Source organism: Ornithorhynchus anatinus, chromosome 1 (assembly GCF_004115215.2).
Source record: "Ornithorhynchus anatinus isolate Pmale09 chromosome 1, mOrnAna1.pri.v4, whole genome shotgun sequence".
Taxonomy (NCBI): Eukaryota; Metazoa; Chordata; class Mammalia; order Monotremata; family Ornithorhynchidae; genus Ornithorhynchus; species Ornithorhynchus anatinus.
This window is the reverse complement of record NC_041728.1, coordinates 133,960,846-133,987,423: the sequence shown is the minus strand read 5'-3', so window position 1 is coordinate 133,987,423 and position 26,578 is coordinate 133,960,846. Positions and strand designations below refer to the sequence as shown.

The window sequence follows — 26,578 nt, the reverse complement described above, 5'->3', positions numbered from 1 at the left end:
CTTTGAGAAGGTTGGGAAGAGGCTGCGGCGGCCGCCCCGGCTGCGACTCAGACCATTTGGTGCCTGAAACTCTCCTCCTCCAACCACAGTGTCCCATCCCTCTCATGGGACGTCTCGTTGTCCTCGTCTTAACGATTTGGGGTTTCTGATGGTTTCATCCTCCTTAGGTGTGTCACCCGCCCTCTCTTTCTTCCTCTATTCTCAGATGATCAGTCCTACGGGAGCCAGAAACTCTCGTTTCTATCCGTGCCTTTTTTTCCCAGCCCTTAGTGCGGCGTCCTGCACCCAGAAGCCACTTAATACCCATCCTAGGAATACGACTGATCGATTAGTAATAGCGATCAGATGACAGAGAAGCAGCGTGGCTCTGTGGAAAGAGCCCGGGCTTGGGAGTCAGAGGTCATGGGTTCAAATCCCGGCTCTGCCACTCGTCAGCTGTGGGACTGTGGGCAAGTCCCTTCACTTCGCGGTGCCTCAGTTCCCTCATTTGTAAAATGGGGATTAACTATGAGCCTCGCGTGGGACGACCCGATGACCCTGTATCGCCCCCAGCACTTAGAACAGAGCTCTGCACATAGTAAGCGCTTAACAAATACCAACCTTATTATTATTATTATTATTATCAGTCCTACGGGAACCAGAAACTCTCATTTTCATCCATGTCTTTTTTTTCCCAGCCCTTACTGCGGCGTCCTGCACCCAGAAGCCATTTAACACCCGTCCTACGAATACGACTGATCGATTAGTAATAGTGAACAGATACAGATGATCAGTCCTACGGGGGGGGGGGGGCAGAAACTCTCATTTTCACCCCACCCATGTCTTTTTTTCCCAGCCTTTATTGCAGCGTCCTGCACCCAGAGGCCACTTAATACCCGTCCTACAAATACGATTGATCGATTAATAATAGTGATGGCGTTTAACGAGGACACAGGGGGTGCGAGGCACCGAAGGAAGAGGCTGGGGGGGTACGAAGCACAAGTGACACAAGTTGAGAGCTCACCTCCTCCAAGACGCCTTCCCAAATTGAGCCCCCCCCTTTTCCCTCTGCTCCCCCTCCACCTTCTACTCTTCCCCCTTCCCCTCAGCACTGTGCTCATTTGTATATATTATTTATTACCCTATTTATTTTGTAAATGCGGTGTACATCCCCTCGATTCTATTTATCGCGATAATGTTGTCTTGTTTTTGTTTTGTTCTGCTTTGCTCTGCCGTCCTGTCTCCCCCGTTCAGACTGTGAGCCCGCCACTTGGCAGGGCTTGTCTCTATCTGTTGCCGAACTGTCCGTTCCAAGCGCTTAGTACAGTGCTCTGCACATAGCAAGCGCTCAATAAATACTACTGAATAAAAGTGACGCGTTCATTCCCTGTCCACAAGGAGCTTGAACTCTAGAATCGACGTGGCTCAATGGAAAGAGCCCAGGCTTGGGAGTCAGAGGTCGTGAGTTCTAATCCCGGCTCCGCCACTTGTCAGCTGGGTGACTTTGGGCAAGTCACTTCACTTCTCTGGGCCTCGGTGACCTCCTCTGGAAAATGGGGATTGAGACTGTGAGCCCCACGTGGGACCACCTGATCACCTTGAAGCCCCCCCAGTGCTTAGAAGAGTGCTTGGCACAGAGTAAGCGCTTAACAAATACCATCATCATTATTATTATTAAAGAGGAAAACAGATATAAATACATTTTCAGAGTATTCAAATGAAATAACTGGATGTGGAGTGGAAAAAAAAGTCCCATGGAAGGGTAGAAGAACATAAGTGCTGATGGGTTTATACTAATAAGGATGTGGAGGATTAACCGGGGGAAGACTTGATGGGAGAAGTGGAATTTCAGGAGGGCTCGGAACTTCATTCACTCATTTATTTGTATTTATCGAGCACATACCGTGTGCAGAGCACTGTACTAAGCCCTTGCTTCAATCAATAATGATTATTATTAATAATAGCGCTACTCGTTAAGCACTATGTTCCAGTGGCTGTACTAAGCACTGGGGTGGATATAAGCGAACGGGGTTGGACACGGTCCCTGTCCCACACGGGGCTCCCAGTCTCAATCCCCCTTGTGAAGATGAGGGAACTGAAGCCCAGAGAGGTGAAATGACTTACTCAAGGTCACACAGCAGACAAGTGGCAGAGGTGTGGATTTTAGCTAATACCCACTGGGGTCATGGGGACCCAAGTCCCCATTCATTAAGCGTAGTATTTAAGTGCGTACTATGTTCAAAGCACTGTACTATGCGCGGGGGAAGATACAAGATAATCAGTCCCACATGGGGCTGACCGTCTAAGTGGAGGAAGCACAGGTATTGAATCCCCATGATGCAGATGAGGAAACTGAGGCCCAGAAGAGCAACTTGCCCAACATCCCAGAGCAGACAAGGGGCAGAATCAGAATTCACTCATTCATTCATTAGTATTTACTGAGCGCTTGCTATGTGCAGAGCACTGGACTAAGCGCTTGGGATGGACAATTCAGCAACAGATACAGACGATCCCTGCCCAACGCCGGCTTCACTGTCTAATCGATTTCGAACCCGGGTCCTCTGACTCCCGGGCTCTTAGTTGTCTCCTTGTCTGTCTCCCCCGCCCTTCTAGACCGTGAGCCCGTTGTTGGGTAGGGATCGTCTCTCTCTGTTGCCCAATTTGTCTCGCCAAGCGCTTAGTCCAGTGCTCTGCACACAGTGAGCGCTCCGTCCATACGATGGGATGAATGAACCAAACCAGGCGGCTTTACGCCCCGAGGACTGGCCCGGGCCAAGAGGTGGAGCCGCGGCCTCGGTTTCCCCCCTCGAATTCTCTTCCACGTGGCAGCCGAGCTGGGTGGTTCCGCTCATGCCCTTCCTGCCGGTGAAACCCAAAGAGCCGTGGCCCCTGTGGAGCGGGCGGCCGGGACGAGCGGGAGCAGGGGGAGTCTAGAGAGGCGGTGCGGCCCCGTGGACGGAGCCCGGGCCCGGGAATCAGAAGGGCCTGGGTTCTAATCCCGGCTCCGCCCCGTGTCTGCTGTGTGACCCAGGGCAAGTCACTTCGCTTCTCGGGGCCTCGGCTACCTCATCTGGAAAATGGGGACTACGATGGTGTTTGTTAATAATGATGGCATTTGTTAAGTGCTTACTGTGTGCAAAGCACCGTTCTAAGCTCTAAGTCACACAGATGATAAGTGGCAGATCCGGGATTAGAATCCACAACCTCTGACTCCCAAGTCCTGGCTCTTTCCACTGAGCCACGCTGAGAGAGCTTACTATGTGCTAAACACTGTTCTAAGTATGGTGGGGGGAGGGGGGGAGATACAAGATAAGCAGGTTGTCCCCCGTGGGGCTCACAGTCTTAATCCCCATTTTACAGATGAGGTGACTGAGGCACCGAGAAGTTAAGTGACTTGCCCAAAGTCACACAGCTGACAAACGGCCGAGCCGGGATTCGAACCCATGACCTCCGACTCCAAAGCCCGTGCTCTTTCCACTGAACCACGCTGCTTCTCTACGTGAGGCTCACCGTCTTAATCCCCATTTGACAGAGGAGGCAACTGAGGCCCAGAGAAGTGAAGCGACTCGCCCACAGTCCCACAGCTGACAGGTGGCAGAGCCGGGAGTCGAACTCATGACCTCTGACTCCCAAGCCCGGGCTCTTGCCACTGAGCCGCGCCGCTTCCCTAGATCTGGGAGTCAGTCGCGCTGAGGCGGTCGCTGAAGTCACGGGGCGGGGGAGAGGAGCTTTCCAAGACAGTGGGAGTAGCGAGAGAAGGGTAGGCGACTCAGAACAGCCCAGAACCGTGACAGTTACGGGGGTGACAGGTAGCAGAGGACTCAGACTGCGCAAAACTGCAAAATATTAGTCAGAGAGGGAGGAGGAGAAGCACGGTAGGGCCGGCAGCCAAAAAGTCTTTCAGGGAGGAGGGAGGGATGCTCGATTCCGAAGGCAGCCGGGAGATGAAGGGAGCCCGGTGCAGGAGCTAGACCACGGGCCTGGGAGTCGGAATAATAATAATAATAATGACGACGACGATGGCATTTGTTAAGCGCTTGCTATGTGCCAAGCGCTGTTCTAGGCACTGGGGGAGATAGAAGGTAATCAGGTCGTCCCACTTGGGGCTCACGGTCTCATCCCCATTTTACAGGCGCACCGGTGAAGGCTCACCAGATTAACTGGTGAGGCTCCCGGTTAATCCCCATTTCACAGATGAGGTCACCGAGGCCCCGAGAAGATAAGTGACTTGCCCAAAGTCCCACAGCTGACAAGCGGCTGAAGGGAGCCCGGTGTAGGAGATAGAGCACGGGCCTGGGAGTCAGAATAATAAAAATAATAACGATGGTATTTGTTAGGCACTTATTACGTGCCAAGTAATAATGTCGGTATTCGTTAAGCGCTTCCTATGGGCCGAGCGCCGTTCTAAGCGCTGGGGTAGACACAGGGGAATCAGGTTGCCCCACCTGGGGCTCACAGTCTAAATCCCCATTTTACAGATGAGGGAACTGAGGCCCCGAGAAGTGAAGTGACTTGCCCACAGTCAAAGAGCTGACAAGTGGCAGAGCCGGCATTCGAACCCATGACCTCTGACTCCAGAGCGCGTGCTCTTTCCACTGAGGCACGCTGCTTCTCCTATGCCAAGTGCTGGCAGGGTAATCAGGTTGGCCCACTTGGGGCTCACAGTCTTAATCCCCATTTTTCAGATGAGGTCACTGAGGCACAAAGAAGTGAAATGACTTGTCCAAAGCCACACAGCTGATAGGGGGCGGAGCCGGGATTAGCACCCATGACCTCTGACTCCCCAGCCCGGGCTCTTTCCACTGAGCCACGCTACTTCTCAAAGTCAGAGGTGGAAGATAGCAGAAGGGAGGGGAAAAGAATGAGGGGAAGTGCTTTTAGGGGGCAAAGAGGGAATGAGGTGAGTGGTGGCGGCGTGGCTTAGTGGAAAGAGCCCGGGCTTGGGAGTCGGAGGTCATGGGTTCTAATCCCCACGCCGCCACGTGTTAGCCGTGTGACTTGCGGCAAGCCGCTTCACTTCTCTGTGCCGGTTACTTCGTCTGTAAAATGGGGATTAAGCCTATGAGCCCCATGTGGGGCAGCCTGCTTACTGTGTATCTATTCCAATGCTTAGAACAGCGCTTGGCACGTAGTAAGCGCCTAACAGATACCATCATTATCATTTAAAAGAGCGGGGCAAGAGACACCCTGAGAAACAGCAGGGAAGAGCACCGCCTGGGGAGCCAGGGGTCATGGGTTCGGATCCCGGCTCCGCCGCTTGTCAGCTGTGTGACTTTGGGCAAGTCACTTCACTTCTCTGGGCCTCAGTGACCTCATCTGGAAAATGGGGATGAAGACTGGGAGCCCCACGTGGGACAACCTGATCACCTTGTGTCCTCCCCAGCGCTTAGAACGGCGTTTTCCCGTTTAAACGGCGAGCCCGTCGTTGGGCAGGGGTTGTCTCTATCTGGTGCCAGATTGCACATTCCAAGTGCTTAGTACAGTGCTCTGCACATAGTCAGTGCTCAATAAATACTACTGAATGAGAAATCGATCAGTGGTATTTACTGAGCACTGTGCAGAACACTCCGCTAAACGCTCGGGAGGATACCATACGCTAGAGTTGGTATATAAAATCCTGCCCACATGGATTTGATGACAGATTGAATGTGTGGGCTGAATGAGAGAGGTGATTCGAGAAAAACGCCATGGCTTGCCAAAAAGAAAAAAAAGGGAGAATGGGGGTGTTGTCTACAGTCAGAAGGAAGTCGAGGAGAGGACGGGGCTTGGGTGGGGAGATGAGGGGTTCTGTTTCGGACAGTTTAAGTCTGAGGTGTCGGCAGGATGTCGGCGTAGAGCTTAAGGCAGGAGGAAATGTGAAACGACTCTATTAACTATTATGTCCGTGGCTTTTTGGTTTTTCTGCGTGTCTGTATGTTTGGTTTTTTTTTAAAATGGTACCTTTGAAGCATTTACTGTGTGCAAAAACAGAACGAAGCACTGAGATACAAGAAAATCAGGTCGGGCAGTCTCTGTCCCACGTGGGGCTCACCATCTAAGCGGGGGGAGTAGGATTTAATCCCCGTTTTACAGATGAGGAAACTAAGGCACAGAGAAGCTAAGTGAATTGCCCAAGGTCACATAGCAGTTTTGAACTATTATTGCTATTGTCGAGGTTCCTCTTTTGTACCAGAAATACTCTGAAACAGCAATGCCTTTTAAGAAGATTCAAGTGCCGGCTTCGGTGAATAGTACTTACTAGGGGCCTACTGCATCCAAAACACCGAAATAGGTGCTTGAGAGAGGACAGTTGTTTGCACCGATTCCTGCCTTGGAGGATTTTACAATCTAGCCAGGGAGACTAAAATGATTTACAGATAGGAGGAAGTAAAAAAAGTAGAAAGACAGACCCCCGAAATTTTACCCGGGGTTAGGAGCAGTTAAATGCTCCAGGGGCACGGAAATGCTGAAGTGACAGTTCAGGGAAATGACAAATTAAATCGGAGGAAATGTGTTTACAGAAGGGTTTTGAGGATGAGGGGAGCTGTGATCTACCAGGTATGAAGGGAAACGGAGTTCCGGGAGGGAGAAAGAGCGTGAGCAAGAGGCGGTGACGTAAGAAACATACACGAGGTATCGAGAGGAGGTCAGTAATAATAACTGCGGTATCTGTTAAGCACTTATGTGTCAAGCGCTGTTCTAAGTGGCCGGAATAGATACAGCATAATCAGATCAGACTCAGTCCCTGTCCCGCCCAAGAGTCACGGCCTAAGACGTAGGGAGACTGTGTACTTAATCCCCATTTTACAGTTGAGGAATCTGACTACAGAGAAGTTACGGGTCACCCGCCCAAGGTCACAGAGCGGCATTAGAACCCAGAACCTCTGAGTCCCAGGCGCAGGCACTTCCCACAAGATCACGACTTCCCCATGTGCCCATCACTGTACTATACGCCCAACACCGGACCGATCACGGGGGTAGAAAAATCAGTCAGCCACAGTCCCTGTTCCACATCTGAGAAGAACGGGCATTTGTCCCATTTTACAGATGAGTAAACAGAGGCCCAGGGAAGTGAAGTGACTTGCCCTAGGTCACCCAGCAGGCAAGTAGCTGAGCCTGGATTAATAGTAATGTTGCTACGTGTTAAGCGCTTACTGTGTGTCAAGCACTGTTCTAAGCGCTGAGGAGGATACAAGGTGATCAGGTTGTCCCACATGGGGCTCACTGTCTTCATCCCCATTTTACAGATGAGGCAACTGAGGCACAGAGAAGTTAGGTGACTTGCCCAAAGTCACACGGCTGACAAGTGGCGGAGCCGGGATTAGAACCCATGACCTCTGACTCCCAGGCCCGGGCTCTTTCCACTGAGCCACGCTGCTTCAACTGTGTGCAAAGCACTGTATTCAGCACTTGGGAAAGTAATAATAATAATAATAATAATAATGTTGGTATTTGTTAAGCGCTTACTGTGTGCCGAGCACTGTTCTAAGCGCTGGGGTAGACACGGGGTAACTCAGGTTGTCCCACTTGGGGCTCATAGTCTTCATCCCCATTTTACAAATGAGGTAACTGAGGCACCGAGAAGTCAAGTAACTTGCCCAAAGTCACACAGCTGACAGAGGGCAGAGCCGGGATTAGAACCCACGACCCCTGACTCCTGAGGCCGTGTTCTTTCCACTGAGCCACGCTGCTTCTACAATATCAAGAGTTGGTGTAGATGATCCTAGTCTACGGGGGAAACGGACATGAAAATAATTACATATAAGGGAAATTTAGTAGATTCAGGGGCTATGCTCCGAAGTGCTTTGCACAGAATGAGCGCTTAACAAATAACCCCCCTTACCTCTGCTCCCCCTCCCCGCTTCCCTCTGCTCTTCCCCCTTCCCCTCCCCTCAGCACTGTGCTCATTTGTACATATTATTTATAATAATGCATTTGTTAAGCGCTTACTAGGTGCCGAGCACTGTTCTAAGCGCTGGGGTAGACACGGGGGAATCGGGTTGTCACACGTGGGGCTCCCAGTCTTCATCCCCATTTTCCAGATGAGGTCGCTGAGGCCCAGAGGAGTGAAGGGACTTGCCCACAGTCGCCCAGCTGACAAGTGGCAGAGCTGGGATTACCCTATTATTTTGTGAATGAGGTGTACATCCCCTTGATTCTATTTATCTTGATGGTGTTGTCTGGTTTCGTTTTGTTCTGCCGTCTGTCTCCCCCGATTAGACCGTGAGCCCGTCACTGGGCGGGGATTGTCTCTATCTGTTGCCAAATTGTCCGTTCCAAGCGCTTAGTCCAGTGCTCTGCACAGAGTAAGCGCTCAGTCAATACTACGGAATGAACAGGGAGCGCTTCAAGACCACTGGCTTTCAATACCTCTGCTTTCCAAGCCCGTGCTCTTGCTGCTAGGGCACGCTGCGTCTCGGTAAATAAATGCTGTGGGGCTGGACGGGGCGATGCGGAAGGAGGGGGTGGGAGAAGAGGAAAGGGGGGGCTTAGTCAGGGAAGGCCTCTTGGAGGAGATGGGCCTTCAGGGAGGCTTTGAAGGAGGGAAGCGTCGACGTCTGTTGGATCTGAGGAGGGAGGGAGCTCCAGGCCAGGGGTTGGCAATGAGATAGGGGAGACTGAGGTACGGTGAGAAGGTCAGCCTTAGAAGAGCGGAGTGTGCGGGCTGGGATGGAGAAGGAGAGAAAGGGAGGGGAGGTAGGAGGGGGACAGGGGACGGCCAGCTTTAAAATTCAACGGCAAGGAGTCTCTGTTTGATGTGGAAGGGGAAACCGCGGGAGATTCTTGAGGAGTCGGGGGACCCGGCCTCAGTGTTTTGGTCGAAAAATGACCCGGGCAGCACAGCGAAGTATGGACCGGAGTGGGGAGAGACGGGAGGCTGCGAGGTCAGCGAGGAGGCGGACGCGGTCATCCAGGCGGGAGAGGAGGAGTGATCGTAGTAGCGGGGTGACCGTTTGGATGGAGAGGAAAGGGTGGATTTGAGCAACGCTGTGAACGGGAAACCGACCAGACTTGGGGAGGGACTGAATATGTGGGCTGAGTGAGAGGAGACAAGGATAACAATAATAATGATGGTAGTTGCTAAGCGCTTCCTATGTGCAAAGCACTGTTCTAAGCGCTGGGGGTTTACAAGGTGATCAGGTTGTCCCACGTGGGGCTCACAGTCTTCATCCCCATTTTACAGATGAGGTCACTGAGGCACAGAGAAGTTGAGTGACTTGCCCAAAGCCACACAGCTGACAAGCGGCGGAGCCGGGATTTTAGAACCCATGACCTCTGACTCCTAAGCCCGGGTTCTTTCCACTCAGCCACGCTGCTGCTCTAAGGGTAGAGGCTCGGGAGACGGGAAGGGTGGTGGTGTCATCTACAGCGATGGGAAAGTCAGGGGGAGGACACGGTTCGGTACGGAAGATAAGGAGTTCTACTTTGGAGACGTTAAGCCTGAGGTGACGGGAGGGCATTCGAGTAGAGATGTCGTGAAGGCAGGAGGAAATGCGAGACGACAGAGAAGGGAGAGTGATCAGGGCTGGGGATGGAGAGTTGGGTAATAATAATAATGTTGGTATTTGTTAAGCGCTTACTATGTGCAGAGCACTGTTCTAAGCGTTGGGGTAAACACAGGGGAATCAGGTTGTCCCACATGGGGCTCACAGTCTCAATCCCCATTTTACAGATGAGGGAACTGAGGCCCAGAGAAGTGAAGTGACTCGCCCACAGTCACACAGCCGACAAGTGGCAGAGCTGGGATTCGAACTCATGAGCCCTGACTCCAAAGCCCGTGCTCTTTCCACTGCGCCACGACTCCTTGAGTGAGCCGTCTACACCCGCTGTCTCAGATTCCTCAATCTGGCTTCCGTCCACTTCACCTAACTGAAACCGCCCTCTCCCAGGTCACCGATGATCTCTTCTTGCCAAATCCAACGGCTTCTACTCCATCCTTATCCTCCTCGACCCCCTCAGCTGCCTTTGACTCTGGACCGCTGGATTCTCCTGGAAACATTATCCAGCCTTGGCTTCACCGACCCTGTCCTCTTCTGGTTCTCCTCCTATCTCTCTGGCCGCTCCTTCTCTTTCTCCTTTGCGGGCTCCTCCTCTGCCTCCTTCCCTCAAGGCTCAGTTCCGGGTCCCCTTCTACTCTCCACTTACACTCACTCTCTTGGAGAACTCACTCGCTCCCACGGCTTCGGCTATCATCTTTATGCGGACGATACCCCCATCTACCTCTCCTCCTCTGATCTCTCTCCCTCCCTCCAGGCTCGTATCTCCTCCTGCCTTCACGTCATCTCTACTTGGATGCCCTCCTCTCGCCTCAGACTTCACACGTCCGAAACGGAGCTCCTTACCTTCCCACCCAAACCCTGTCCTTTCCCGGACTTTCCCGTCGCCGTAGACGGCACCACCATTCTTCCCGTCTCCCAAGCCCGCATCCTTGGCGTTATCCTCGACTCCTCTCCCTCACTCAACGCGCATATTCGATCCCTCGGCAAATCCTGTCAGTCCCACCTTTACAACCATGGCTAAGATCCACCCTTTCCTCTCCATCCAAATCGCTACCACGTGAGTACAGGCACTCATCCGATCCCACCTAGATGACTACATCGGCCTCCTCGCTGACCTCCCGGCCTCCTGCCTCTCCCCACTGCAGTCCATACTTCGCTCCGCCGCCCAGGTCATCTTTCTACAGAAACGTTCAGGACATTTCATCCCCTCAAAAAGGTCCAGTGGACGCCCATCCACCTCCATAACAAAGAAAAACTTCTCACCACTGGATTTAAAGCTCTCCATCACCTTGCCTTCCTTCCTCACCTCATTTCCCTCCTTCTACAACCCAGCCCACACACTTCATTCCTCTGGCGCTAACCTTCTCACTGTGCCTCCGTCTCCCGTCCGTCTCGCCGCCGACCCCTGGTCCAATTCCCGCCCTCCCTCCCTTCAAAGCCTTATTGAAAGGCCCATCTCCTCCAAGAGGCCCTCCCAGACTAATCCCCACTTTTCCTCACCTCCCACTCCCTTCTGTGTCACCCTGACTTGCTCCCTTTGCTCTTCCCCCCCGGCTCTCAGCCTCACAACACTTACATATAGATCCGTATTCATATTGATGACCGTTTATTTGTATTGCCCTCTGTCTCCCCACCCCGATCTAGACTGTGAGCTTGCTGTGGGTGGGGAATGTCCCTCCTTTTGGCTGTATTGTACTTTCCCAAGCGCTTATTACAGTGCTCTGCACACAGTCAGCGCTTGGTACGACTGATCGAATGAAAATCTGCCATGGGAGCAAATGAGTTCTCCAAGGGAGTGGGGGTAGATGGAGGATAGAAGGGGACCCAGAACTGAACCTGGAGGGACCCCCCCCCCCCCCAGTTAGGGGAGGGGAGCCAGGAGCCCGTGAAAGAGACTGAGAACCAACGGCCACAGAGATAAGAGAACGAGAGAAAGATGAGAGAGTTAAAGAGGGGGCGAGAGGAGGGAGGGACTGAGGAGGGGCAGGGGGGATTTTAGGGACATCACGCCTGAGAGTGTCGATTTTCTTAATAAAGTAGGTGGCCGGGTCACCGGGGGCAAGGGATGGGGGAGGCAAGAGACCTGAGGAGAGGTTAAAGGTCTGGAACAACTGGTGAGGGCGACCGTTAAATGGGCGTCCAGAAGGGCGGAGAAATGATTTTGCCGGGCAGACAAGAGGGCAGAGTTATAGCGCGTGAAGATAAACTGGAAATGGACAGAGTCGGCCCGATATTTAGAATTCCACCAGGAGCCCCCTGTGATTCGTGCCCAAGGGGGGAGGTGAACCGTGCAGGTGATCCAGGGCTGTGGGCTAGCGGTACGAGATCGATGAAGGGATAGGGCAGCGAGGGAGGTCAGTTCAACAGAGAGGGTGGTGTTAAGAGCATCAACCTGGTCATCGAGGGAAGGCAGTTTGGGTACGGAGGCTAAGTAGGGCACGATGAGTTGAGAAAATCGGATGGGGGTCTAAAAACCGGAGGTGTCTGTTGGGGAACGGGACAGATTTACGGGGAGGAGGTGGGCGGGAGAAGAGGCAAGTCAGGAGGTTGGGGTCAGAGAGAGGGATTTCAGAGTTGGTGAGGGTTAGAGATTGTGCAGTGGCTAGAGATGATGACATGGAGTCTGTGTCCAAGTTGGGGAGTTGGGCAAGCTGGGGTGGAGCGGGAGGTCGGCGGAGTTGAGGAGGGATAGAAGGCGAGCAGCAGAAGGCTCTTCAGGAATAACTGGGTGGATACTGAAGTCCCCAAGGAGCAATGTGGGCACGGAAAGAGAGAGAAGGAACGCGAGAGAGGGATCCAAACGGTTATGGGGGTTGGAGGTGGGACCCGGGGGGGCGGGAGACGACCGTTACTAGAATCCGAAGGGGGAGGAAGAGGCGGACGATAAGGGCTTCGAAGGAAGGGAGGTGCAACGGTGCGAAAGCGGCACTGGAGCAGGAGACGGACGCCAACGCCTAAACTCCTTTCCCAGTGAGTCTGGGGGGAGTGGGAGGAGGAGAGGTCCCCTCCGGAGAGAGCAACAGGTCGGGTCGTCCGGGGAGAGCCGGGTTTCAGTGACGGCGAGGGGGAGTAATGATGGGGTCAGGAACGGATCGAGGATGAAGGGAAGCTTCCCCATGATGGAACGGGGGTTTCCACAGGTCGCACTTGGCTGAGGCTGTGTGTGGGAGGGGGTTTCGGGGGGGGGGGGAAGGGACGGCGCAAGGGGTGGGGACGGTCTGGACGGGAGTTAGTTGCCGGGGGCCAGACCCCGGGTAGAGGGGGACGAGGGGTGGCTCTGACTGGGGGGGGGACGGGACTGAAGGGTCATGGTGGGGCCGCTGAAGTTGAAGCGCTGCAGCTGAGGCAAAAAGGCAATCACCGCTTAATCCAGCGATACCCTGAGGGGATGGCTGAACTGTCCTTGGGGCCTTGAGAGTGCAGAGGCCAGTGATGAGGAGTAAATAATAATAATAATTACGCCATTTAAGCGTTTACTATGTGTAAAGCACTGTTCTAGGCGCTGGGGTGGATACAAGGTAATCAGGTTGTCCCACGTGGGGCTCACGGTCTTCATTTTACAGATGAGGAAGCTGAGGCACAGAGAAGTTAATAATGTTGGTATTTGTTAAGCGCTCACTATGTGCCAAACACTGTTCCAAGGGCTGGGGGGGGGCGATACAAGGTCATCAGGTTGTCCCACGTGGGGTTCACTGTCTCCATCCCCATTATTCAGATGAGGGAAGCGAGACACAGAGAGAAGTCCGCAACTAAACCCTCTTCTCCCCCCTTTCCCTCTCCTCCTCCCTCTCTCCCGTCCCACCCCCTCAGCACCGGACTCGTCCGCTCGACTGTATATATCTTCATCACCCTATTTATTTTGTTTATTTTGATTAATGAGATGTACATCACCGATTCTATTTATTTGCCATTGTTTTTACGAGATGTTCTTCCCCTCGACTCTATTTATCGCCATCGTTCTCGTCTGCCCGTCTCCCCCGATTAAACCGTAAGCCCGTCAAAGGGCAGGAACTGTCTCTATCTGTTGCCGACTTGTCCATTCCAAGCGCTTAGTACAGTGCTCTGCACATAGTAAGCGCTCAATAAATACTACTGAATGAAGTGACTTGCCCCAAGTCACACAGCTGATAAGTGGCGGAGCCGGGATTAGAACCCATGACCTCTGACTCCCAGACTGGGTTGGTGTGAAGGCAGGTAGCCACTGAAATGGAAAATGTAAAACTGTATGAACCTGGGCCTTTGTCACCTGGGGGTTAGGAAGCCACCCTCTGATCGTGGCTCAGTGGAAAGAGCCTGGGCTTCGGAGTCAGAGGTCATGGGTTCGACTCCCGGCTCTGCCACTTGTCAGCTGTGGGACTGTGGGCAAGTCACTTCACTTCTCTGGGCCTCAGTGACCTCATCTGGAAAATGGGGATTAACTGTGAGCCTCACGTGGGACGACCTGACTACCCTGTATCTCCCCCAGCGCTCAGAACAGTGCTCGGCACATAGTAAGCGCTTAACAAATACCAACATTATTATTATCTGACTGCAGGGAAAGAGGGTAACGTTATACCTGCCCGGGGAGGCCGCGTGGCCTGGTGGAAAGAGTCAGCTGGTTTCTAGACTGTGAGCTCGCTGTGGGCAGGAACGCGTCTGTTACATTGTTATACTGTACTCCCAAGCGCTCAGTACAGTGCTCTGCACACAGTAAGCGCTCGGTAAACACAACTGACAGACACGGGCCTGGAAGGCAGAGGACCTGGGTTGTAATCCCAGCTCCACTGGTTCCCTTAGAGAAGCAGCGTGGCTCAGTGGAGAGAGCCCGGGCTTTGCAGTCAGAGGCCATGAGTTCGAATCCCAGCTCTGCCCCTTGTCAGCTGTGGGACTGTGGGCAAGTCCCTTCACTTCTCTGTGCCCCAGTTCCCTCATCTGTAAAATGGGGATGAAGACCGTGAGCCCCATGTGGGACAACCTGATTCCCCTGTCTCCCCCAGCGCTCAGAACAGTGCTCGGCCCATAGTAAGCGCTTAACGAATACCAACGGTATTATTATTACCTTTCATTCATTCACCCATCATATTTATTGAGCGTGTACCGTGTGCAGAGCACGGTACTAAGCGCTCGGAAGAGTACGCTGTAGCAACATAACAGACACATTCTCTGCCTACAGCGAGCTTACAGTCTAGAGGGGGAGAGGGCGGACTGCACGCGTGCTCTCTCTGGCTCTGTCACAGTGCTCTCCCTCCATCTGTGTGACTGTGGGCAAGTCACTTCACTTCTCTGTGCCTCAGTTCCCTCGGCTGGAAAATGGGGATGAAGACTGTGAGCCCCACGTGGGACAACCTGATTCCCCGGTGTCTACCCCAGCGCTCAGAACGGTGCTCTGCACAGAGTAAGCGCTTAACAAATACCCACATCATCATCTCTCTCCACCACCCTTTCCCTCTTGCTCACCACCTCTCTCCCCCCTGCTGTCTCTGTCCCTGTTTCTCTGCCTGTCCCTCATCCCGTCTCTCAACTCCCCGTCTCTGTGTGCCTCGGTCTCTCTCTCGCCCTGTCTCTCTGCATGCCTGTCTCACCTGTTTCTCTGCATCTGTCTCTCACCCTGTCTTTCTGCCCGCATCTCTCTCACCTGTCTCAGCTACCTGTCCCTCTGTGTCCCTCTCTCATCTGTCCCTCTCAATGTGCTCCCCCTCGGCCTGTCTCTGTCTCTCACCCGTCTCTGGATCCCTCTCTCTGCCTGTCTCTTTCTGTCTCTCACCCTGTCTCTCTGCGCCCCCATCTCTCTGCCCGTCTGTGTCCCTTTCTGTCTCTGTCACTGTCTCTGAGCCTGCCTCTCTCTCCGCATCTCTTTCTGTCCGTCTCTAATCCTGTCTTTCTCTGTGTCTGTCTCTGCCTGCCTCTCACCCTCTCTCTGCGTCTCTTTCTGTCCATCTCTCACGGTCTCTCACCTACCCGTCTGTCTCTCTCTCCCTCTCTTTGTCTCTGCCTGTCTCTCACCATCTCTCTGCATCTCTCTCTGTCCATCTCTCACCTACCTATCTCTCTCCCTCTCTCTGTGTCCCTGTCTCTCACCCTCTCTGTGTGTGTCTGCATGTCTCTCACCCTGCCTCTCTCTGCTTTCCCTCTCTGTGTCTCTGTCTTTGTCCCTGCCTGTCTCTCGCTTTGTGTCTCTTCTCTCTCTTTCTCTCTGTCTCTCTCTGCCTCCCTGCCTGTCTCTGACCGTCCGTGTCTCTCTCTCTCTCCTCTCTCTCTGTGTCCCCGCTTTCCTCTCGCACTCTGTGTATCTCTGCATGTCTCTCACCCATCTCTCTGTCTCTCAGCCTGTCTCTATGTGTGCCCCTGCCCGTCTCTCACCCTGTCTCTGTCTCTCTCTCTCTCTGTGTGTCTCTGCATGTCCCTCACCCTGTCTCTCTCTGTGTCTGTCTCTTGCTCTGTGTCGCTGCCTGTCTCTCTCCCTGTCTCTCCATGTCTCTGTCTCTCTGTGTCTTTGTGTCTCTTCTCTTTCTGTCTCTGTCCCTACCTGTCTCTCTCTGTGTCTGTCTCTTGCTCTGTGTCTCTGCCTGTCTCTCTCCCTGTCTCTCCATGTCTCTGTCTCTCTCTGTGTCTTTGTGTCTCTTCTCTTTCTGTCTCTTTCCCTACCTGTCTCTCTGCCTGTCTCTCCCCATCTCTCTCTGTCTCTCTCTGTCCCTACCTGTCTCTCCCCATCTCTCTGTCTTTGTGTCTCTTCTCTCTCTTGTCTCTGCCTGTCTCTCCCCGTCTCTCTCTGTCTCTGTCTGTCCCTACCTGTCTCTGTCCCTGTCTCTGCCTGTCTCTCTCCCCATCTCTCTGTGTCTCTGTCTCTCTCTGTCCCTGCCTGTCTCTCTCCCTGTGCCTGTCTCTCCCCATCTCTCTGTCTTTGTGTCTCTGCCTGTCTCTCCCCGTCTCTCTCTCTGTCTCTGTCTGTCCCTACCTGTCTCTGCCTGTCTCTCCCCATCTCTCTGTCTTTGTGTCTCTGCCTGTCTCTCTCCCTGTCTCCCTGCCTCTGCCTGTCTCTCTCCCCGTCTCTCTCTCTGTCTCTGTCTGTCCCTACCTGTCTCTGCCTGTCTCTCCCCCCATCTCTCTGTGTCTCTCTGTCCCTGCCTGTCTCTCCCCATCTGTGTCTCTGTGTCTCTGTCTCTCTCTGTCCCTACCTGTCTCTCTCCCTGTCTGTCTCTGCCTATCTCTCCCCCGTCTCTGTGTGTCTCTCCCCCGTGTCTCTGTGCCTCTGTCTCCGCCCGTCTCTCCCCCCTTGTCTGTCGGGGTGCGGGGCGGGGCGACGACTGACCGTTCAGTCCGGGGCAGGGTCCTCTTGCGGGGCGGGAGGCGGGCGTGGCGGCGCGGGGTTCCGAAGAGGGCTCGGAGTGCGTGGAGCAGCCAGTGGTACATACCAGGCCGGCCGAGGGGGCCCCGCGGCGGCCGGCGGCCGGCGGCCCCTGCCGCCCCACCGCGCTCCTCCGCGGACGCTGCGCTCGCCTCACTTCCCCTCGGGCCCCTCGGGCGCCTGCGCAGCGCCGCCCGCCCGCGCCCTGACGTCACTTCCCCTCGGCCCGCCCTCCCCGGGCGCCTGCGCCACGCCTCCCTCCCCCCCGCCCGGGGAGCGGCTCCCTGACGTCACTTCCTCTCGGCCCGCCCTCCCCGGGCGCCTGCGCCACGCCTCCCTCCCCCCCGCCCGGGGAGCGGCTCCCTGACGTCACTTCCTCTCGGCCCGCCCTCCCCGGGCGCCTGCGCCACGCCTCCCTCCCCCCCCCGCCCGGGGAGCGGCTCCCTGACGTCACTTCCCCTCACCTCCCCTCCCCCGTGCGCCTGCGCCACACCTCCCCCCTCCCGCCCGCCCGGGGGCGGAGCCCTGACGTCACCGGGGGCGTGGCCTCCCCGCGCCCACCCCCCCCCCCGCGGCCCTCTGTGCTAAGCCCCGCCATCATTCATTCATTCATTCCATCGTACTTATTGAGCGCTTACTGGGTACGCAGTACGGCGCTAAGCGCTTGGACTGGACAATTCGGCAACAGAGAGAGACCATCCCTGCCCATTCATTCATTCATTCGTATTTATTGAGCGCTTACTCTGTGCAGAGCACTGTGCTAAGCGCTTGGAAGGGACAATTCGACAACAGTTGGAGACCATTCCTGCTCATTCATTCATTCATTCATTCATTCATTCGTATTTATTGAGCGCTTACTCCGTGCAGAGCACTGTGCTAAGCGCTTGGAAGGGACAATTCGACAACAGTTGGAGACCATTCCTGCTCATTCATTCATTCATTCATTCATTCATTCATTCATTCGTATTTATTGAGCCCTTACTCTGTGCAGAGCACTGCGCTAAGCGCTTGGAAGGGACAATTCGGCAACAGAGACAGTCCCTGCTCATTCATTCATTCACTCATTCATTCATTCAATAGTATTTATTGAGCGCTTACTCTGTGCAGAGCACTGTGCTAAGCGCTTGGAATGGTCAATTCGACAACACATAGAGACCATCCCTGCTCATTCATTCATTCATTCATTCATTCATTCATTAGTATTTATTGAGCCCTTACTCTGTGCAGAGCACTGTGCTAAGCGCTTGGAATGAACAATTCGGCAACAGAGAGAGACCATCCCTGACCATTCATTCATTCATTCATTCATTCATTCATTCATTCATTCATATTTTTTGAGTGCTTACTCTGTGCAGAGCACTGTGCTAAGCGCTTGGAATGGACAATTCGGCAACAGAGAGAGACCATTCCTGCCCATTCATTCATTCATTCATTCATCCATTCATTCAATAGTATTTATTGAGCGCTTACTGTGTGCGCAGCACTGCGCTAAGCGCTTGGAATGGACAATTCGGCAACAGATAGAGACCGTCCCTGCCCATTCATTCATTCACTCATTCAATAGTATTTATTGAGCGCTTACTCTGTGCAGAGCACTGCACTAAGCGCTTGGAATGGACAATTCGGCAACAGAGAGAGACAGTCCCTGCCCAGATCATTCATTCAATAGTATTTACTGAGCCCTTACTCTGTGCAGAGCACTGGAAGCAGCGTGGCGTAGTGGAAAGAGCACGGGCTTTGGAGTCAGAGGTCATGGGTTCAAATCCCGGCTCGGCCACTTGTCAGCTGTGTGACTTTGGGCAAGTCACTTCACTTCTCGGTGCCTCAGTTCCCTCATCTGTAAAATGGGGATTAAGACTGTGAGCCCCACGGGGGACAACCTGATTCCCTTGTGTCTACCCCAGCGCTTAGAACAGTGCTCGGCACATAGTAAGCGCTTAACAAATACCAACACTTGAATTGACGGGTTTGCACCCCAGTGATGGTCGTTTTTAAGCACTTACTCTGTGCCAAGCGCTGTTCTAAGCACTGGAGTTCATTCAGGTGCATCAGGTGGCCCCACGGGGGCTCACAGTCTTCATCCCCATTTGCCAGATGAGGTCACTGAGGCCCAGAGAAGTGAAGTGACTGGCCCAAAGTCACACAGCTGGCAATTGACAGATGCGGGATTCGAACCCATGACCCCTGACTCCCAAGCCCGGGCTCTTGCCACTGAGCCACGCTGCTTCTCCAATAATAATGACAGTTGTTAAGCGCTTACTATGTGCAAAGCACTGTTCTAAGCACTGGGGTGCACGCAGGGTAATCAGATTGTCCTACCTGGGGCTCACCGTCTTCATCCCCATTTGCCAGATGAGGTCACTGAGGCCCAGAGAAGTGAAGGGACTTGCCCAAAGTCACACAGCTGGCAAGCAGCGGAGCTGGGATTCGAACCCATGACCTCTGACTACTAAGCCCAGGCTCTCGCCACTGAGCCACGCTGCTTCTCTAGTCCTCTTTAGTAAGAATCACAATCATGATGATGATCATGATGGTGTTTGTTAAGCTCTTAGTATGTGCAGAGCACTGCTCTAAGCGCTGGGGTAGATACAGGGTAATCAGGTTGTCCCACATGGGGCTCACCGTCTTCATCCCCATTTGACAGGTGAGGTCACTGAGGCCCAGAGAAGCGAAGTGACTTGCCCACAGTCACACAGCTGACAAGTGGCTGAGCCAAGATTTGAACCCATGACCTCTGACTCTCAAGCCCAGGCTCTTTCCACTGAGCCATGCGTCAGAATGATGGTGGTTCCTAAGCGCTTACTATGGGCCGAGCACTGTTCTAAGCACTGGGGCAGATAGAAGGGCATCAGGTGGTCCCATGTAGAGCTCACCGACTTCATCCCCATTTGACAGATGAGATAACTGAGGCCCAGAGATTAATGATAATAATAATAATAATAATAATAATAATAATCAGGGTATTTGTTAAGCACTTGCTATGGGCCAAGCACTGTTCTAAGCACTGGAGGGGATACAAGGTCATCAGGTGGTCCCATGTAGGGCTCACAGTTTTCATCCCCATTTGACAGATGAGACAGTTGAGGCACAGAGCACTTAAGTAATACTAATAATGATGGCATTTGTCAAGTGCTTACTAGGTGCTAAGCGCTGGGGTAGATACAAGGTCATCAGGTGTCCTACACGGAGCTCACAGTCTTCATCCCCATTTGACAGATGAGGGAACTGAGGCCCAGAGAAATGAAGTGGCTTGCCCAAGGTCACACAGCAGACAAGTGGCGGAAGTGGGATTCGAACCCACGACCTCTGACTCCCAGGCCCAGGCTCTTCCCACTGAGTCATGATTCATTCGATCATATTTATCGAGTACTTACTGTGTTTGGAGCACTGGATTAAGCACTTGGAAAGCACAATTCAGCAACAGAGAGACGATCCCTGCCCAACAACAGGCTCACAGTCAATTATGGTATTTGTTAAGCGTTTACTATGTGCCAGGCACTGTACTAAGCGCCGGGGTGGACACGAGCAAATCGGGTCAGGCACAGTCCCCGTCCCACACGGGGCTCACAGTCTCAATCCCCATTGTACAGATGAGGAAACGGAGGCACAGAGAAGTGAAGTGACTTTGCCCAAGGTCACGTAGACAAGCGGCAGAGGTGAGATTAGAATCCACATCCTCTGACTCCCAAGTCCGTGCTCTTGCCACCAGGCCATGCTGCTCCTCTAAGTGTGGGATTTTTGTCTGTCCGTCTCCCCCGATCAGACCGTAAGCCCGTCGAACGGCAGGGACCGTCTCTATCTGTTGCCGACTTGTTCATTCCAAGCGCTTAGTACAGTGCTCTGCCCAGAGTAAGCGCTCAATAAATACGAATGAATGAATGAATGAATGAATGAAGTATTTCTTAAGTCCTTAACAAATGTGCCAGGCACTGGACTAAGCACTGTGCGGAGGGAGAGGGGAAGAAGGAGGGGGATACAAGCAAATCTGGTTGGACCCAGTCCCCGTCCCTCGTGGGGCTCACGGTCTTTATCCCCCATTTTCCAGATGAGGTAACTGAGGCCCAGAAAGGTAAAGTGACTTGACCAAGGTCATACAGCAGATAACTGGCAGAGCCGGGGTTCGAACCCATGATCTAATAAGAGCTTAACGAATGCCATTTAAAAACAAAAACAAAACCGACAACAAATACCATTATTGATAATAATAGTAATGTTGGTATTTGTTCAGCGCTTACTAGGGGCAGAGCGCTGTTCTAAGGGCTGGGGGAGATACAGGTTCATCAGGTTGTCCCACTTGGGGCTCCCAGTCTTCATCCCCATTTTCCAGATGAGGTCACTGAGGCCCAGAGAAGTGAAGCGACTCGCCCACAGTCACACAGCTGACAAGTGGCCGAGCCGGAATTCGAACCCGTGACCTCTGACTCCCAAGCCCGGGCTCTTTCCACTGAGCCGCACTGCTTCTCTGATACTAATTACTAATACTTATTAGTATAATTAAATTAGGTAGGGTGTGACGCCAAACCCCTCCCCTCGCTCCGGACGACGTAATAATAATGATAATGATAATGATAATAATGTTGGTATTTGTTCAGCGCTCACTATGTGCAACGCACTGTTCTAAGCACTGGGGTAGATACAGGGTCATCAGGTTGTCCCACATGAGGCTCACAGTCTTCATCCCCATTTTACAGATGAGGGAACTGAGGCCCAGAGAAGTGAAGCGACTCGCCCACAGTCACCCAGCCGACAAGTGGCCCAGCCGGGATTCGAACTCGTGATCTCTGACTCCCAAGCCCGGGCTCTTTCCACTGAGCCCCGCTGCTTCTCTGATACTTATTACTAATACTTATTAGTATAATTAAATTAGGTAGGGCGTGACGTCAAGCCCCGCCCTTCGCCCCGGACAACACGGCCACCTGCCTCGGCCTGGCCTGGGAGGAGGGAGGTCGGTGCGCTGCCCGGCCCTGACCCTGACCCCCGACCCTGACCCCCGACCCTGACCCCCGACCCTGGTAGCCATGGCCCGGGTGAGTGGGCTCTGGGTTCTACTCCCTCTCCTCCCCCCGGCAGCCTCAGTTGCCTCCGGGCGCTGCCAGGCTTGCCCCGGGACAGGACGGGGATCACGGGGAGGAGGAGGACGAGGGCAGGGCCCCTGGGCCCCTCTGGGCCGGGAGATCCTCGGACACTGGAGGGGGAAGGAGGAGGAGGAAGAGGGCAGGGCCTTCGCCTCCGGACCCCCTGGGCTGGGAGATCCTTAGGGACCGGAGGAGGAAGAAGAGGAGGAGGAAAAGGAGGAAGAAGAATAATGTTGGTATTTGTTAAGCGCTTACTACGTGCAGAGCACTGTTCGAAGCGCTGGGGTAGATACAGGGGAATGAGGGTGTCCCGCGTGAGGCTCACAGTCTTCATCCCCGTTTTCCAGATGAGGGAACTGAGGCCCAGAGAAGTGAAGTGACTTGCCCACAGTCAGCTGACAAGTGGCCGAGCCGGCATTCGAACCCGTGACCTCTGACTCCCAAGCCCGGGCTCTTTCCACTGAGCCACGGCAGGGCCGTGGTCCCGGGCCCCCCTGGGCTGTGAGATCCTGGGGGACTAGAGGAGGAGAAGGAGGAGGAAGAAGAGGCGGAGGAAGAGGGCAGGGCCGTGACCCTTGGTCCCCATCTGAGCTGGGAGATCCTCGGGGACCAGAGGGGGAGGAAGAGGAGGAGGAAAAGGAGGAAGAAGGGGGCAGGGCCGTGGCAGCTGGCACCTTCTGGGCCGGGAGACCCTCGGGGACCAGAGGAGGAGAAGGAGGAGGAAGAAGAGGCGGAGGAAGGAGACGGGGCCGTGGCTCCTGGTCCCCTCTGGACTCCGAGATCCTTGGGGACCAGAGGAGGAAGAAGAGGAGGAGGAAAAGGAGGAGGAAGAGGGAAGGGCCCTGGCCTCTGGCCCCCTCTGGGTTGTGAGATCCTCGGGGACCAGAGCGGGAGGAGGAGGAGGAAGAAGAGGCGGAGGAAGAGGGCAGGGCCGTGGCCCCTGGTCCCCATCTGGGCTGGGAGATCCTTGAGGACCAGAGGAGGAGAAGGAGGAGGAAGAAGAGGCCGAGGAAGAAGGCAGGGCCCTGGCCCCTGGTCCCCTCTGGGCTGTGAGATGCTCAGGGACTGGAGGAGAAGAAGGAGGAGGAAGAAGAGGTGGAGGGAGAGGGCAGGGCCGTGACCCCTGATCCCCATCTGGGTTGTGAGATCCTCAGGGACCGGAGGAGGAGGAGGAGGAAGAAGAAGAAGAGGTGAAGGAAGAGGGCAGGGCCGTGGCCCCTGGTCCCTTCTGGACTCTGAGATCCTTGGGGACCAGAGGAGGAAGGAGAAGAGGAGGAAAAGGAGGAGGAAGAGGGAAGGACCGTGGCCTCTGGCCCCCTCTGGGTTGTGAGATTCTGGGGGACCCGAGCGGGAGGAGGAGGAGGAAGAAGAGGCGGAGGAAGAGGGCAGGGCCGTGGCCCCCGGTCCCCTCTGGACTCTGAGATCCTTGGGGACCAGAGGAGGAAGAAGACGAGGAGGAAAAGGAGGAGGAAGAGGCAGGGCTGTGGCCTCTGGCCCCCTCTGGGCTGAGATTCAGGGGAACCAGAGGAGGAGGAGGAGGAGGAAGAAAAAGTAGAGGAAGAGGGCAGGGCCGTGACCCCTGGTCCCCATCTGGGCTGGGAGATCCTCGGGGACCAGAGGAGAAGAAGGAGGAGGAAGAAAAAGTGGAGGGAGAGGGCATGGCCGTGGCCCCTGGTCCCCTCTGGACTCTGAGATCCTTGGGGACCAGAGGAGGAAGAAGAGAGGAGGAAAAGGAGGAGGAAGAGGGAAGGGCCGTGACCCCTGGTCCCCATCTGGGCCGTGAGATCCTTGGGGACCAGAGGGGGAGGAAGAGGAGAAGGAAAAGGAGGAGGAAGGGGGCAAGCCCGTGGCAGCTCGCACCTTCTGAGCTGTGAGATCCTCAGGGGCCAGAGGAAGAGGAGGAAGAAAAGGAGGAGGAGAGCAGGGCCGTGACCTCCGGCCCCCTCTGGGCTGTGAGACCCTCGGGGAACCAGAGGAGGAGGAATGAGAGGAGGAGAAAAAGGAGGAGGAAGAGGGCAGGGCCGTGGCCCCCGGCCCCCTCTGGGCCGTGAGATCCTCGAGGACCGGCGGGGAAGGAGGAGGAGGAGGAAGAGGGCCGGGTGGTGGTCCCCCGCGGCTCAGACAGGGCCGGGCCAGGCCCCTCCTTTCCCGGGAGGAGGCGGGCGGGCGGGTGGGCAGCTGGCCGGACCCCCGAGGGACGAGGAGACCTAGCAGTTCCACCTCACAGGCCTCTCGGGAACCGGCGGCCTGAAGGGATCTCCCCGGCCTCCGTGGATCTGGGCATCGGTGAGGCGGAGACAGAGGGACAGAGACACATGCACTAGGAGGCAAGCAGATGGACGCCCATGCCAGGAGATACACTAAGAGGCAGGCAGAGAAAGGCAGGCAGATTCATTCGTTCATTCGATCGTATTGATTGAGCGCTTACCGTGTGCGTTGTAAGCGCTTAACAAATACCAACATTTATTATTATTATTATTATTATTAAGCGCTTGGAAACTTAATAATAATAATAATAATAAATGTTGGTATTTGTTAAGCGCTTACTATGTGCCGAGCACTGTTCTAAGCGCTGGGGTAGACACAGAGGAATCAGGTTGTCCCACGTGGGGCTCACAGTCTTCATCCCCATTTTACAGATGAGGTAACTGAGGCACCGAGAAGTTAAGTAACTTGCCCAAAGTCACACAGCTGACAAGTGGCCGAGCCGGGATTCAAACACATGACCTCTGACTCCAAAGCCCGTGCTCTTTCCGCCGAGCCACGCTGCTTCTCCTACGTAGACACGATCCCTACCCAACAACGGGAATAATAATAATGATGGTATTTGTTAAGTGCTTATTTTGTGCCGAGCACTGTTCTAAGCGCTGGGGTAGATACAGGCTTATCAGGTGGTCCCACGTGGGGCTCACAGTCTTCATCCTCATCCCCATTTTACAGATGAGGGAACTGAGGCACAGAGAAGCGAAGTGACTTACCTAAAGTCACACAGCTGACAAGTGGCGGAGCTGGGATTCATTCATTCATTCATTCATTCATTCATTCATTCATTCATTCAATAGTATTTATTGAGCACTTACTATGCGCAGAGCACTGTACTAAGCACTTGGAATGAACAAGTCGGCAACAGATAGAGACGGTCCCTGCCCTCTGACGGGCTTACATTCTAATCGGGGGAGACGGACAGACAAGAAGAATAGCAATAAATAGAATTGAGGGGTGAACATCTCATTAAAACAATAGCAAATAAATAGAATGGAGGCGATGTACATCTCATTAACAAAATAAATAGGGTAATAAAAATATATACAGTCGAGCAGGCGAGTACAGTGCTGAGGGGAGAGGAAGGAAGACGGGGAGGAGCAGAGGGAAATGGGGGGAAAAGAGGGTTTAGCTGCGGAGAGGTGAAGGGGGGGCGGTAGAGGGGGTAGAGGGAGTAGAGGGAGAAGGGGAGCTCAGCCTGGGTCGGGGGGTCGTGTGGGATTCGAACCCACAACCTCTGACTCCCGAGCCCGGGCTCTTTCCACTAATAATAAAGTTGGTATTTGTTAAGCGCTTACTATGCGAAGAGCACTGCTCTAAGCGCTGGGGTAGACATAGGGGAATCAGGTTGTCCCACGTGGGGCTCCCAGTCTTTATCCCCTTTTTACAGATGAGGTAACTGAGGCCCAGAGAAGTGAAGTGACTTGCCCACAGTCACACTAAGCCACCTTGCTTCCCAATAGACGCGCATGCAGGGAGACAAACACACGCACACACAGGAGGCAGTCAAGACACCCCCATGCACACAAGGAGGCAGGCAGAGAGACCCCCACGCGTGCCAGGAGACGCAGACAGACACACATCTTGTGCGCCACTGATGCAACGCAGATGGGGAGAAGGGGCAGGGGACGGAGGGATCACCAGGCTGAGCCTCCTCAATCTCTCCCAGCGGGTCGGCACACAAACCAGGCAATTCTCTTTCGATTTTAATTTGCAAAATGGGGAGAACCCTTTCTCACCCCTCCTGAACATCTTTACGTCTTGAAGAGGTGATTACCTAATGTTCTGGGATTGAAACAGTTGGGGACCACTGATTTATTAAAAAAAAAAAAAACCCAAACCTCTCACCTGGGAGGGCAGAAACTATTCAACTTTACAAAAGATAGTAGTAAAGCGTAATCAGTTGGATAAAGGCATTTAGGAAACCCCAGTTCTAGTCCCTCTTTAGGAAAAATAGTCAAATAGGGGTATTTTTTAAGTGCTTGCGATGCGCTTGTCACTTGTCGACTGTGTGACTGTGGGCAAGTCACTTAACTTTTCTGTGCCTCACTTCCCTCATCTGTAAAATGGGGATTAAGACTGGGAGCCCCACGTGGGACAACCTGATTCCCCTGTGTCTACCCCAGCGCTTAGAACAGTGCTCGGCACATAGTAAGCGCTTAACAAATACCAACATTATTATTATTATCATTAAGAGGGAGAAGCAGTGTGGCTCAGTGGAAAGAGCACAGGCTTAGGAGTCAGAGGTCGTGGGTTCTAATTCCGACTTCACCCCCGTCAGCTGTGTGACTTTGGGCAAGTCACTTGACTTCTCGGTGCCTCAGTTACCTCAGCTGTAAAATGGGGATTAAGACTGTGAGCCTCACGTGGGACAACCTGATTACGCTGTATCTACCCCAGCGCTTAGAACAGTGCTCGGCACATAGTAAGCGCTTAACAAATACCAACATTATTATTAT

The 26,578-nt window shown here is 53.9% G+C and overlaps 1 protein-coding gene across 1 annotated transcript in view; it reads right to left on the bottom strand.

The window, feature by feature from the left end:
* The window catches only part of SENP2 (SUMO specific peptidase 2), a 70,586-nt gene extending 53,639 nt beyond the window's left edge, over positions 1-16,947 (bottom strand). Inside the window, exon 1 of the mRNA XM_029068154.2 lies at positions 16,747-16,947. Coding sequence (XP_028923987.1) covers positions 16,747-16,847 — 101 coding nt within the window. The 5' untranslated portion in view covers positions 16,848-16,947. The remainder of the gene's footprint in view (positions 1-16,746) is intronic.
* Between the last annotated feature and the right edge of the window lie 9,631 nt (positions 16,948-26,578).